This window comes from Mustela nivalis (genome assembly GCF_964662115.1).
Source record: "Mustela nivalis genome assembly, chromosome: 9".
Taxonomy (NCBI): domain Eukaryota; kingdom Metazoa; phylum Chordata; class Mammalia; order Carnivora; family Mustelidae; genus Mustela; species Mustela nivalis.
This window is the reverse complement of record NC_139028.1, coordinates 39,915,507-39,931,251: the sequence shown is the minus strand read 5'-3', so window position 1 is coordinate 39,931,251 and position 15,745 is coordinate 39,915,507. Positions and strand designations below refer to the sequence as shown.

The following is a 15,745-nucleotide window of genomic DNA, read 5'->3' as shown; positions in this document are numbered from 1 at the left end:
AGAGAGAGAGGGAAGCAGGTCCCCGCTGAGCAGAGAGCCTGATGAGGGGCTCAATCCCAGGACCCTGAGATCATGACCTGAGCCAAAGGCATAGGCTTTAACCCACTGAGCCACCCAGGTGCCCCGTAATCTGAATTTCTAAGTCCATAAGAAGGAAACAGTTGCCAAGAAACAATTATTTTAAAATTATTAACACACTGTACAATAATTTCCCAATTTAATTACTAAGTGACACCTGAAAACTCAGAAGTTACTTGTCTATTATAGGAATTTTGAATGCACATTTGTCAAATTCTTGCAGGAAATTCCATTCCAAAATTTATATTTTTTATGTTTATCATATCTTTCAGGACAAATAATGGAACTTAGCAAAACTAATGGGCTAGACTCATCATTGTTATAAAAACACAATTAGACAAAATGTTTAAATATTCACAAAAAGTATTTCCTTTAGATTCTGGTTAGCAAAGAATGCTGAGGGAAATATCAGAGTAGGGAAATAAGACACAGTGCAGATAATCACAGGAGTTATAAACAAATGCAGTTCACATTAATAATTAAGTGAGGAAATTTCCTGTGGAGGTTTAGATGAGCTACAGCACAATGTATAAAATCACTTGGCTAACTGATCATTAGTTATGTTCTAGACCAGAGGAGTATATATTAATATAACTGGTTTTTCTATCCTATTTTTCTAGTCCAATAAGTTGTCTAATGAAATACATATGGCTATTTCCCTGTGAGGAAAAATCATCCTCATTAAAACCTGATGTTTTTATTTTATGTAAAGGAGTACTTAATATAAATAAATGTGTTAAAGAAAGTTTATCACTTCTCTGAAGTTTTTGTGTCATGCATTGGATTAATTTTAATGGAATTATTTCAATGTTGTCAATATCCAAGTATACATTAATCTGACCTTTGCAATAAAATGTATTTATTATTTTAGTGTGATAATTTTGAGTTGGTCTGTGTTTGTCTACTTTTTTTGTTTTCTCAGTTTTTGAAATCTGTTATTTATGCCCACAGGGCATTCTTTAAAGAAGAAACATCAGAGCTGCTAAACACACTGAGACACAAGATATCCTAGTAACCAAGGATGGCTTCCTCTTGGAAACTAATTCTGCTTCTGTCAGTAGCTGGGTGTCTTTCAGGTAAGAATTTTGATGTACATATGAAATAACAAAAATATATTAAAATCTTCATTACAAAATATCCTTCATTACAAAATATCTTCATTACAAAATATCCTTTAAATGAAATATGTTCATTTAAATTTATATCAGAAGTCACACTTTTCAACAAAAGAAAGAAAACAATTCTTAAACTTTGTTAAAAGCAAAAAGTCATATACAATTCAATATAATAAAGTACCTAGGAAAACACTATATGAATGTTAATAAAATGAGTATCCATCCCACCTCACTGACTTTCATTTACAATGTAAACCATTATTAACCTTTAGAAGATTTGGTAATATATTTATCATTTAGCTCAAATAATTATAAAAATGTCTCACTACAATGTGAAATTTTATCATATAAAGACAGAATTATGCTGGATTCATTATACTCACACACACAATCATTTAAAGGCATTTCCAACACAATGAATTTGTCTTGCTGTCTCAGCTTCTCTAACTTTGCTTCGATCAATCTTATTGTTCTACATCTCGGATCTAAAATGTTATCTTTTACTCTGCAAAAGTAGTTTATCTTCTTTGGAGTAATACTCTTTAAAAGCAAAGAGGTAATCCTCAACTTAGATTAATTTATTATTGCAGTTATAAATGCACACTATATGTTTAAATGTAACAGCTAACATATTTACATGTATTTGAATGCTTTCAGAAGATATAGCAAAACCTCTTTTTTGTTGAAATGTTAGTAACTAACTGCAAAAACAACAAAACAATCCTTAATTTATTACTATTTTTATGTATTGAGTATAACTGCTAATGTGGAAAAAAACAGGTTTAAGAAGATACTGGAAAGGTAAGATGAAACTTCTAAAAATGTTGATAGACACATCTGTGAAAACATGAAAAAGCAAGAAAACAAGAGCAAGAGGCATTAAAAGTTAAACGAAAACCATGATCCATCAATATTTTGGTTACTTTAAAAAGAAGTAAAGACTCTTCAAATATTTTATCTGTTTTTCTTTCTGTATAGTAGTAGCATCTCCCCCAGTGATTGTTTCTTTCTCTTTTACTGTCTCAATGCCCTTCTAAATTTTATATAGTTTAATACTATTCAGTGATAAAAATAAATAATCAAACCATACATACACCTGGATAAATCTTATATACATATTGCTAATTGAAAGAAGCTTGTCTGAAAAGACTATATATTGCATGATTCTATTTATATGACATTTTGGTAAGGAAAAAACTATAGAAACAGTACAGATTACTGATTACCAGAGGTTGGGAAAAGGGGATGATTAAATGTGTGAGTGAAGATAAAGTATTTTTTAGGGTGATAAAAACACTCTCTATGATATTGTAATGGTGAATGCATGCCATTACACATTTATCAAAACTAATAGAACTTTATAGCACAAAGTAACCATCATTGTATACAAATTAAAAACAATAATAATTTAGGAGATTAATGGATCCCAGATTAAAAGGCAGAATGTGACAAACAATCTAACTATATTACAAATGTATGAAGAAACTTCATTTAAGGCAGTGGGGGACAAGGGTAATGACTTTAGTAACTATGGAAATGAATCTTCAAAACTAAAAGCAAGAAAACACACACACACACACACACACACACACACCAAAAACCTTGTACTTAGGTAATATGCTCTAGTTAGTAATATTATCATTAGCAACTCTAATCCCACTATACATGAAATTGAACAATTAAGGCAGTGGTGGTGAATGGAGGCAATTTTCTCACTGTTAGAATGGGAGGTTACAGATGAGCAAGAGAAGGATAGATTGATCCATGTGGTAATGGGTTAGCATTAAAGACTTCATTATGAACTTACGTTTAGCTTAATGTAGATGCAGATGGTTACATATAAAAAGTATAGATATGTATATGTATGTGGCTAGGTATACACACATATATCATGTTCTGTCATTTAAGATGGCTTATGAGCAAGGTACTATAGTAGAAACCAGTACATAAAGTGCTAAGATCTTGGTTTCTAATACTATTTTCCAATTGAAGGGATCAGGGCTATTTGAAGAAGAACTAACTCTAGGACTGGGGCAGGAAGTATACTTGACAAGCCTAGGGTATCTTATAATAACAAAGAGTAAAGAGATGCTAAAACAAACAAAGCAACACACAAAAAACAAACACAATGAAGCAAGTATGTCAAAGGGACACAGAAACCAACTGAAAAAGTTCCCAATAGCCCAAACTGGAAAAAATTTGAGCAAGAAAATAAAGAAATATGAGTTAAAGCCAAAAGAATAAAATAATTCCCCATAAGTCCATATTGATATAATAAGCAAATAAATAAATAAAACAAAAGAATAGACTAATTTCCCTTGTAGATGAATTTCAAATAATTTATGAAAATACTTTTTTCTCAGGGAAGTGGAATGTAACTTCCCCATCCTTTAAATGTGGGCTCCACAGAAACTTGTTTCCAAAGAATACAGAATGGAAAAGGATAAAAAAGTAACTTTCCAGAGAAGGAAACTGATAACTTTTTCAACTCAGTGATGATCAAAGTCAACATCAGCAAAGATGGCATTTACCCTTGATGTGGTGTGATAAGAATGGCACCTTACTTCTGTGATTTTCCTCATTAAGACCTGTGTCCCCAGTCTAATATGAGAAAAATGTCAGTTAAATCCCAAAGGAGAGACATTCTATGAAATACTTGGCCAGTACTCTTCAAAAATTTGAAGGTCATCAAAAACTAGGAATATAGGAGAAAGTGTCAAAGAAAAAGGAATCTAAGATGACACAAAAGCTAAATGTAATATGTGACTCTGCAATAGAATCCTTTGATAGAAAAAGAACATTGTACATAAACAGAGAATCTACATAAAATATGTACTTTATTTAAGAAGTAGTAGGAAACATCAATCTTATGACAGTGAGTTGTGAAATGGTTAGTAGAGGAGGAAAATTAGATATTGTAAATTTTATTTTCTGAAGGTGAACCAAACAATTGAAAGAATGGCAGATAACTTCAAAAAGATAGAAATTCAAGTCTGTGTGTCTGTACATTTATGGATGTTTTAAGCCTAGAGGAACTACTATTTACAGAAATTCAGTCCACAGAAGACATAATATACATGTTGATTGTATATCTCACTAGTTAGATTTTTCTGTGTAATAAACCATCCTCAGATTTAGTAGTGCATAGGAGTGCATACACAAGCACATGTGTGTGTGCGTGCGTATACACACACACACACACACACACACACACACACACACCCCACAAACATTATTTCTTACAATCCTGAGTGTCAGGTTGATGGTTCTTCTGGCTTGGTCAGGTTTAGCTGATCTCTCCAGTCCCCATGACATTTGAAAGAGTAGGATTGGATAATGTATTTAGCCTCCCACTACTGGTTATTGGCTCCACTAGCAAAGGCAATGGGGATGGCTTGATCATGTCTCTGATTTTCCAGTACGCTAGCCCAGGCTCTTTCACACAGTTGCTCAGATAAGTGAAGCAAAAGTAGGGACAAAATCCAACTTGCAAGCGCTTTTCAAGCCTTTGTGCCATGTTTGTTATTGTCACATTGACTACAACAAATCACATAGGCCAAAACAGGATGCAAAGAGTAAAAAAATAGATTCCACCTTTTGAAGAGAGTAGTTTGCAAAAGCACCCTGTAAAGATATTGAATATAGTATTATTAACTTAGGCATTGCGCTACACAGTCGATCTCTAGGATTTATGCATTTTTCATAGTTAAAACTTTGTACCCTTTGAATAATACCTTCTTGTTTCCCCCTCTTTCTAGCTCCTTGGCACCCACCATTCTACTTTCTGCTTCTATAAGCTTGACTATTTTAGATTCTTTATAGGTTCTTTATATAAGTGGCATACTTAAAAATTTTCCAAGAGGGTAAATCTCATTTTAAGTGTACTTACTGTAAAGGAAAAGAAAAGAAAAGGAAAATAATAAATTAAAAGGGCAGGCAAAACTTTTGAAGATGATGGAGATGTTTATGGCATAGATTATGGTGATGGTTTAACAGATGTATACTTATTCCAAACTTATCAAGTTATATACATTAAATATGTAGTTTTTTGTGTATCAATCATACCTCAGCAAAGTGGTCTAAATAAAGTGTATATAGAGCAGTAAGACATGCCCATTTTCAAGCTCTACCACATAATGTTTTATATCTATGAATATTTTATATGGAAATAATAATCCTGCTTTAGTTAACAACAAAGAAGATATAAGATTTCTTTTTATCAATATTTCAGATACAATGACAGTGAGAACACTGTGGTCTAACTTCATTAGCTGAGCTTAAAATCTTTAAAAATCAAAAAATTTTTTATTAGTATAAGATAAATTCACTTGAATAAAATCAAAGCTTTTCAGCATAGAATGTATGAAATTGGGGGAGAAATCATAATTAGCATAGCCTAGTTCTATACATAGCTACAAAAATTATCAACATTTCAACCTCTACTGTGTTAAAATCCATGTTGTTTTCTTTAAAAATGATTCTTCAAAGATTTATTATCCTTCAAATGTGTATAGAGGAAGCAATTGGGAGGAAGCAATATGATACAGGATTTACCTTCTTTGAATTTATAAACAACTTTACTGACATTCCTTGGTTCTTTAAATTGCTTTTCATTTAATCTCCATGTTTAAACAAACACAACAACAAAAATTAAAGGGTTTAAATTGTTCTGCTCTGTTTTACAGAATATCCTATCTAATGGGTTTTTTAATCATCATATCCCTTTGGGAATGTGGCTAGTAATTATTCTAATTTCTTCTAAAATATTTAACACTTAGAAATATGCATCATAATAATAATCATTAACAGTATGTTTTTTTGTGAAATATAATAAAACGGCATGATGGGATACTGAGCTTAAGAGAGATAGTGAATGTGAAATATGTCAAATACAAATATTAATTATTCATTATTAAATAAGCTACAATGTAGTTATTATTATCCACATTATCATGTGGTTGAAGATCATTTGGTTGAAGGATTTTGAAAAAACATTCTTTTTTTTTTCAGTCCCCAGTACTAGCGTATTGCTTTCAACATCCTAAATCTGCTTATGCATTTCTATCAAAGTTATAGACTTAAGAAAAAATATTTAATTAGATTTATTTAAACTAGATATAGTAATAGTGTGACTATATTGAAAAAATCTCCTTCACTAAATTAAAAAAAAAATTAGAGTTAAAAATAATTTGGAGATCATGTGCCTGATTCCTTATATTTGGCAAGTGAAATATTATTTGTTCTCAATAGGAATGAGGCTCAGGGAGGTTCTATCACATACCCAATGACACATAGATGGTAACTAGTGGAAGAATAATGAGAAGGCTGCCTCCTATATCAATGACTTCAACGTACCAGACAACAGAGAGGGGAGACAAGAGAAGAAATTCAGTTCTCGAAGTTACACTGACTTTCTTCTGATATAATTACCTGTAGTTCATTTTTCCTGAATTAGTTTCAGATGCTTCTGATGTAAGCCGTATTCCTTTAAAACAACCCAAAACCACGCATTTTTCTCAACACTTTCACCTCATTCTTCTTCATTGAGTTAAATTCATTTTATTGGACATTTTATTGTTCCTGTTGCCAAGAAGATGATATACTATTGAATAGAGAATGTCTGTCATGGATAAGCTTATGCAAATACTCTCCTTCTTCTTGGTGGCAGTGAGGTAATAGCTCAGAACTTTGTCACTGACAAGTAGAGTTTCCTAACAACTTTAAAAGGAAATGAAAAGAGAAGTGTTACCGAAAACAAGTGCTTGATAATATTAAGTCTGACTGGTCTACTGCAGTTGAAAAGGAGAAATGGATAATGTGGCTCCTCTGTGATCATTTTGAAATTATATATGTACAGACTGTATTTGTCCCCCAGGAAGCCATGATGATAATAAAGGTTACCTCAGTGCAAAAAAAAAAAAAAAAAAAAAAAGCATACAAGTTTGACTCTTATCAGCTTTGCACTGGTTATATTAGACATGTAATTAATCAAAAGACAATTTAATTTCTCCTTATTAGTGGAGGTGGGTTTTGGTGGAGGAGGATACCTGAATTTAGTTTTATTTTTATCTTAAAAGCATAGAAAATGATAAGAAATATATATAATTTTCAGCAATTCCTAGAGTGATATAAAAAGGAAACCATCAGCTGAAGAGAGCCAGATTCAACATCCCCGAGAAATGAGAATAAATATGTGTTCTCAGTGTTTGGGAGAGTAAAGAGAGAATTAACTAGTTTATTGGGTCAAATGAATGTTATTTCGCCTACATGAGAAATATTAAAGATTTTTCCACATAATTATTGGTTAAAGTATAAGCAAACAAAATACATCAAAATGTTTTATAATCTAGGGGCGCCTGGGTGGCTCAGTGGGTTAAGCCGCTGCCTTCGGCTCAGGTCATGATCTCAGGGTCCTGGGATCGAGTCCCGCATCGGGCTCTCTGCTCGGCAGGGAGCCTGCTTCCCTCTCTCTCTCTCTCTGCCTGCCTCTCCATCTACTTGTGATTTCTCTCTGTCAAATAAATAAATAAAATCTTTAAAAAAATGTTTTATAATCTAGAAATGTTGTGAAAGTTATCTCATGCTACTTCAACTGGACTCATTGAAATTACTATGTTCAAAACAAATAAATATTTCTTGCTAAAATATTAACCAGAAACAGTAGTTCTTTCTGATATTGTAAAATAATGCTCAGAAAATTCATACTGTGTCAACTGTCCACAAGAAATTTTGAACAGATGTTCACGATACCATTTGTTAAGCACAGATAAATTTCTACTACAGTAATAAAACAGCAAAATATATCTACTTATGGTAAAGATTGTTTTATTGCTTAGATAGAACCTCTGAGGAGCTGCCTCTATTTACTAATTTGAAAAATTTATCAACAAGAAAACAGCTACATTTTCTATATCTCAGTAATTCAATACACATCTATTCTACTGATAAAATGTAAGATAGTTATATTTGTAAGAACCCAAACAAGCTGGACACAACTGAGTTGCAGAGAAATACAGAAAAAAAAAATTCTGCTCTCCTTGACTTTAAATAAAATTTATAGGCTTATCAGGATCTAAATATATAAAATACATCATGTGTAAAATAAATCATATCTAACTGATTGTGAGATTAAAATAGGGTTACTTAGCTATTTGCGAAAAATATTTTTTGCTAATAACCAACCAAGTCAACTGCATATTTCTTGAAACTGTAGATTTTTATATTTGGTGATATTTATCTGATACATCTATCAACCAAAATATTTTTGCTAACATTTAGAAAAAATGTTTCCCATTCTAATTCTCACTGTAGCTTTAGCAAAAATTTGTCAGAGAACTTGTTACTTGGTTATTATATGATGTATATATAAAGGTGTCTGTGCTTCAACAGAACCATTCAAATGGGCCAGATCAGGGATAAATATGGTTTTAAGTGATGATATTTACCTTTTTAGTATTTTAATATTTGTAATTATAATTTTTATATCCTTAAAGGAAACAGGATTATCTTACTCTATAAAAACAGGCAAAGTGTACCTTATTTAATGTGTCTTACAAAAGACTTAGAATAATACTTTCTAAAGCATGGGTACTCATTTTTAAATAAAAGAAAGGAATAATTAATTACTTGTTTGATTCTTCTGTGAAGAGAGGCATACATAAGCTATGTTTTTGTTTATAAAAATTTCTGGTCAGAAAACCTCCAAAAATGATGAATAATTTTGGATTTTCTAATCTAATCATCCTTATATCTTTTAATACCATGGACTAAACTGAGATATTTGTGGATATCCTGTAGTCTGGGGTTAAAGAAGAAACAATTTTCTTAGTTTAGTTCAGGAGATTGTGAAAATATGCCGAAAGGAAAAAAGAAAGGAAGGAACGAAGGAAGGAAGGAAGGAAGGAAGGAAGGAAGGAAGGAAGGAAGGAAGGAAGGAAGGGAGGAAGGAAAAGATGGGGAGGAAGAAAGAAAGGGAAAGAAAGAAAAAGAAAGATGGAGGGGGAGGGAGGGAGGAAAGAAGAAAGGAAGGCAGGAAGGAATGGAAAAGAAAGGAAAAGAAAAGAAAGAAGAAAAAATAAAACGTATGGGGGATAAAGGCAAAAAATAAAAAAATAAAAATAAAATAAAATAAAATAAAATCTTTGAATCACCAGTGTCTTTGATCAGGCATCTGAGGTCTCATGCTACACATTTTCACACAGCATGTAGGTCTGACAGATTTGGTTCAAGGTGTTCTAAAGATCTCCAAGAAGAAACCTGACTTGTATGCCTCTCTACTTGTTCTTCTATAGTAATTCAGAGAGATACATTAACTGATAATGTCTTTGCTGTCCTAGAACTATTTTTGTCTAATTCCTAACTTAAGCAAGAACTATTTCAACCTCACCCCTGGACACTTAATTCTGAAGGGTTCAGTACAACTCAAGTTGAAACATTTGTTTCACTTATGATTCAGTTTGTCTTCTAAAAATATCATAGGTATGGTTAAAAAGTTCCAAGTAGGCATAGCATAAGTAATTTGTCAAAGATGTTTTGTATTACAGATAGAAAGTGCAGAGATAAAAGGCCAGTCCCAGTGGCCTAATAAGTTCCAAGTATTTGTTAGCCCAAATCATTTATCTGCTAATTTAACAAATATTTATTTAATGCTTACTATGTATCGTTCTAGTCACTAAGGATACAGTAGTGAACAAGACAGACAAAACTTGCATCCTTGAGGAACACACATGCTAGGAGAAAAAATAGACAATTTAATAAGAAACTAAATAATGCAAGGTCTGCAGGGATAATTCCCATAAAGAAATTAAGGAGGGTAAATTAAAGAGTGATGTCTGTGGTGCTGGGGTAGCAAGTCGTTGCTTTACATAAGATGGCAAGAAATATCACTTGGAAATGGTCTCTAAGGAAACATGTAATGAATGTGAAAAAAAGCAAGCCGTGTGAATATCCAAGAGAAAGTGTTTCAGCAGCCGAGGGAGGCAAATGTCAAAACCCTCACAGGGAAGCACTTTCTGTGTTTGAAGAAGAACCAATATAGAAGACAGAAGAACCTTTATGGATAAAGAGAGTATATGACAAGAAGAGTCATAAAGAGTGAAATTAGTAAATAGGCAATGACTAGATCATGTTTTAAGCAGAGATGTAACTTGATAACATGTTAAAAGATCATACTAAATGCTTTATAGAAAATAGATTGTAGAGCTTGGGCAAAATGTAAGCAGGGAGAACGGGTTGCTATTTCAAAAAGTCTACATGGGGTGCCTTGGTGTCTCTGTCAGTTAAACGTGTGGTTCTTGATTTTGATTCAGGTCATGATCTTTGGGTTGTGAGATAGACTCACATTGGGCTTCACTCTGGGTGTGAAGCCTGCTTTGGATTCTCTCTCTCCCTCTCCCTCTAGCTCCTCCCCCACTTCTCTCCTTCTCTTTCTCTCAAAAAAAAAAAAAAAGTCTCTAAGAGAGAAGATGACAACAGGTATTCAATAAGTAATTATTGATTTGAATATGAGTCAGCAGTGTTATGTGGCTACCAAAACAAACAAACCAACAAACCAAAAAACTTATATTATCGTCAGCTGTATTAACAATGTTGAGAACAAGAGAGAAGTAAGATTTACTTTACATCTATCATGCTAACAATGACTGTGGTATTATGTTCAGTTCCTAGCTCAGACACATAATAGAAACACAGATAAACAAGAATGAATTTACTGGAGGGAAAGCAAAGTGAAAAGGAAAAATTTGAAACCATATTATAATAAAAATGGTAAAAGGAACTAAAAGAACGAGGATTAAATTAAATATTAGAGCTAATGTTTAAGGAAATTTTGAAGTAAGATTCAGTGAAGACCTCCTTCTTCTTGCAGGATCTTTCCTGAATCAATTATCTTTTGCTTTTTTTAAGTCAATGAGTAAAATATATTCAAAACTCCAATATACAAATATCTTAGGGGTCAGGCAAAAAGGCTTTTTGTATTTGAACTCTGGGAATATATTCTTCTCATACTTTTTAAGGTGATTTTACCTGCCTATTTTATATCCTGATTCACAGTAGTGACTTTCAGTTGTAGATTGCCTTCTTTATTTAGGACATTGAGGTCAGGCCTCTGTATATTGTCTAATGATAAGCAACTATAATCGTTCATGGAATAAAACAAAATACAAAGATTTTAAAAAAAGGAACGCCTGGGTGGTTTAGTCAATTTAGCATCTGCCTTCAGCTTGGGTCATGATCCCAAGGGCCTGGGATTGAGTCTTGCGTTGGGTTTCCTGCTCAGTGGAAGCCTGCTTCTCCCTCTCCCTCTGTCTGCTGTTCTGCCTACTTGTGCTCCCTCTCTATTTCTCTGTCAAACAAATAAATAAGATCTTAAAAAATATTTTTTGAAAAAATAACCTTTTTTCTTAACTATCATATAAAATATCATTTTCAGTATCCTGATCCCTTAGTGAGGTACATCAGCCTATAATTTCTCATAGCAAGAAAGAACTGTCACATAGCAAATAGGCAGGATTCTTGGCTCAAAAGTCAGAATCCCAAAGGTAATACCACATACAGCTTCTATCTTTAAGTAGCTGAAAGTTTGTCATATGTGAGCAGCTTAGATTTACTCTAAAATCTCCAAAGGGACAAATCAGTCAAAATACCAAAAAGTGAAAAGTATAATTAATTTAAAATGAAGATCATTCTAAGAAGTCAGAGTTGTGCACTGGTAGAATTACCTCTATCTTAAGAGAATCTGTCCGTTCTCTGTGAGTTCAAGTATGAGCTAAATGGTCATTATGTAAAGATAATTGGAGCATCAAAAGCTTGCTCAATCAGGTGATATAAATGCTTTTCCCCTATTAGATCTATGATTCTGTAAGCTGGACTTTAAGAAAGTAGCTATGCATTTTATATTTTATTTTTATCATATTTTAGTAACATAGGAAGTTTAACAATAGAGGATTACCAAAGGAGAGAAAGATGAATAGTTGCAGGTAGAAAAACTGGATATAGAAAGAATGGGTTGGAGGCCAAAAACAATATATAGACACATCCAGTAGAATTGACTTATTTGATGAGAAGGAAAGGAGAGGAAAGAGGAAAAGATATTTTTTGTTTGCTGTTTTGAGCCAGTATGTGAGAGTAAAGTGGAGCCATCAGTAGAAATAAAGACCAAAAAGTAGATTAGTTTGAAATTAAAGTTGACAAAATATAATTGACTTGTGAGTTGAAGAAATAAACAGTTGTTATTATCAAATATAATGTAATGGATTCAGAAGAAAAAAGTAATAAACTGGAATCTTTCTTATTCATTGTTGAACATGAAGTGACAAAAACCTGATACTTTTTTTTTAATTTTTTATTTTTTTATAAACATGTATTTTTATCCCCAGGGGTACAGGTCTGTGAATCGCCAGGTTTACACACTGCACAGCACTCACAAAAGCACATACCCTCTCCAATGTCCATAACCCCACCCCCCCTTATCCCAACCCCCCTCCCCCCAGCAACCCTCAGTTTGTTTTGTACGATTAAGAGTCACATATGGTATGTCTCCCTCCCAATCCCATCTTGTTTCATTGATTCTTCTCCTACCCACTTAAGCCCCCATGTTGCATCACCACTTCCTCATATCAGGGAGATCATATGATAGTTGTCTTTCTCTGCTTGACTTATTATGCTAAGCATGATACGCTCTAGTTCCATCCTTGTTGTCGCAAATGGCAAGATTTCATTTCTTTTGATGGCTGCATAGTATTCCATTGTGTATGTATACCACATCTTCTTTATCCATTCATCTGTTGATGGACATCTAGGTTCTTTCCATAGTTTGGCTATGTGGACATTGCTGCTATAAACATTCGGGTGCACGTGCCCCTTTGGATCACTACATTTGTATCTTTAGGGTAAATACCCAGTAGTACAATTGCTGGGTCATAGGGCAGTTCTATTTTCAACATTTTGAGGAAGCTCCATGCTGTTTTCCAGAGTGGCTGCACCAGCTTACATTCCCACCAACAGTGTAGGAGGGTTCTCCTTTCTCCGCATCCTCGCCAGCATCTGTCATTTCCTGACTTGTTTATTTTAGCCATTCTGACTGGTGTGAGGTGAAATATCATTGTGGTTTTGATTTGTATTTCCCTGATGCCAAGTGATATGGAGCACTTTTTTATGTGTCTGTTGGCCATCTGGATGTCTTCTTTGCAGAAATGTCTGTTCATGTCCTCTGCCCATTTCTTGATTGGATTATTTGTTCTTTGGGTGTTGAGTTTGCTAAGTTCTTTATAGATTCTGGACACTAGTCCTTTATCTGATATGTCGTTTGCAAATATCTTCTCCCATTCTGTAAGTTGTCTTTTGATTTTGTTAACTGTTTCCTTGGATGTGTAAAAGCTTTAGATCTTGATGAAATCCCAATAGTTCATTTTTGCCCTTGCTTCCCTTGTTTTTGGCGATGTTCCTAGGAAGATGTTGCTGTGGCTGAGGTCGAAGAGGTTGCTGCCTGTGTTCTCCTCAAGGATTTTGATGGATTCCTTTCGCACACTGAGGTCCTTCATCCATTTTGAGTCTATTTTCATGTGTGGTGTAAGGAAATGGTCCAATTTCATTTTTCTGCATGTGGCTGTCCAATTTTCCCAACACCATTTATTGGACATTCTTTCCAGCTTTGTCAAAGATTAGTTGATCATAGAGTTGAGGGTCTATTTCTGGGCTCCCTATTCTGTTCCATTGATCTATGTGTCTGTTTTTGTGCCAGTACCATGCTGTCTTGATGATGACAGCTTTGTAATAGAGCTTGAAGTCCAGAATTGTGATGCCACCAACTTTGGCTTTCTTTTTCAATATCCCTTTGGCTATTCGAGGTCTTTTCTGGTTCCATATAAATTTTAGCATTATTTGTTCCATTTCTTTGAAAAAGATGGATGGTACTTTGATAGGAATTGCATTAAATGTGTAGATTGCTTTAGGTAGCATAGACATTTTCACAGTATTTATTCTTCCAATCCAGGAGCATGGAACATTTTTCCATTTCTTTGTGTCTTCCTCAATTTCTTTCACGAGTACTTTATAGTTTTCTGAGTATAGATTCTGTGCCTCTTTGGTTAGGTTTATTCCTAGGTATCTTATGGTTTGGGGTGCAATTGTAAATGGGATGTACTCCTAAATTTCTTTTTCTTCTGTCTTGTTGGTGTAGAGAAATGCAACTCATTTCTGTGCCTTGATTTTATATCCTGACACTTTACTGAATTCCTGTACAAGTCTTAGCAGTTTTAGAGTGGAGTCTTTTGGGTTTTCCACATATAGTATCATATCATCTGCAAAGAGTGATAATTTGACTTCTTCTTTGTCAATTGGGATGCCTTTAATTTCCTTTTGTTGTCTGATTGCTGAGGCTAGGACTTCTAGTACTATGTTGAATAGCAGTGGTGATAATGGACATCCCTGCCGTGTTCCTGACCTTAGTGGAAAAGCTTTCAGTTTTTCTCTACTGAGAATGATGTTTGCGGTGGGTTTTTCATAGATGGCTTTGATGATATTGAGGTATGTGCCCTCTATCCCTACACTTTGAAGAGTTTTGAACAGGAAGGGATGCTGTACTTTGTCAAATGCTTTTTCAACATCTATTGAGAGTATCATATGGTTCATGTTCTTTCTTTTATTGATATGTTGTATCACATTGACTGATTAGCAGATGTTGAACCAACCTTGCAGCCCTGGAATAAATCCCACTTGGTCGTGGTGAATAATCCTTTTAATGTACTGTTGAATCCTATTGGCTAGTATTTTGGTGAGAATTTTCGCATTTGTGTTCATCAAGGATATTGGTCTATAGGTCTCTTTTTTGATGGGATCCTTGTCTGGTTTTGGGATCAAGGTTATGCTGGCCTCATAAAATGAGTTTGGAAGTTTTCCTTCCATTTCTATTTTTTGGAACAGTTTCAGGAGAAGAGGAATTAGTTCTTCTTTAAATGTTTGGTAGAATTCCCCCAAGAAGCCGTCTGGCCCTGGGCTTTTGTTTGTTTGTAGATTTTTAATGACTGTTTCAATCTCCTTACTGGTTATGGGTCTGTTCAGGCTTTCTATTTCTTTCTGGTTCAGTTGTGGTAGTTTTTATGTTTCTAGGAATGCATCCATTTCTTCCAGATTGTCAAATTTGTTAGCGTAGAGTTGCTCATACTATGTTCTTATAATAGTTTGTATTTCTTTGGTGTTAGTTGTGATCTCTCCTCTTTCATTCATGATTTTATTTATTTGGGTCCTTTCTCTTTTCTTTTTGATAAGTCGGGGCAGGGGTTTATCAATTTTATTAATTCTTTCAAAGAACCAGCTCCTAGTTTCGTTGATTTGCTCTATTGTCTTTTTGGTTTCCATTTCATTGATTTCTGTTCTGATCTTTATGATTTCTCTTCTCCTGCTGGGCTGAGGGTTTCTTTCTTATTCTTTCTCCAGCTCCTTTAGGTGTGGGGTTAGGTTGTGTACCTGAGACCTTTCTTGTTTCTTGAGGAAGGCTTGTACCACTATATATTTTCCTCTCAGGACTGCCTTTGTTGTGTCCCACAGATTTTGAA

The 15,745-nt window shown here is 33.8% G+C and overlaps 1 protein-coding gene across 1 annotated transcript in view; it reads left to right on the top strand.

Moving 5' to 3' along the window:
* Positions 1–1,032: 1,032 nt before the first annotated feature.
* The window catches only part of CNTN5 (contactin 5), a 782,527-nt gene continuing 767,814 nt past the window's right edge, over positions 1,033–15,745 (top strand). Inside the window, exon 1 of the mRNA XM_082683339.1 lies at positions 1,033–1,154. Within this exon, the coding sequence (XP_082539465.1) occupies positions 1,100–1,154 (55 nt within the window). The 5' untranslated portion in view covers positions 1,033–1,099. The remainder of the gene's footprint in view (positions 1,155–15,745) is intronic.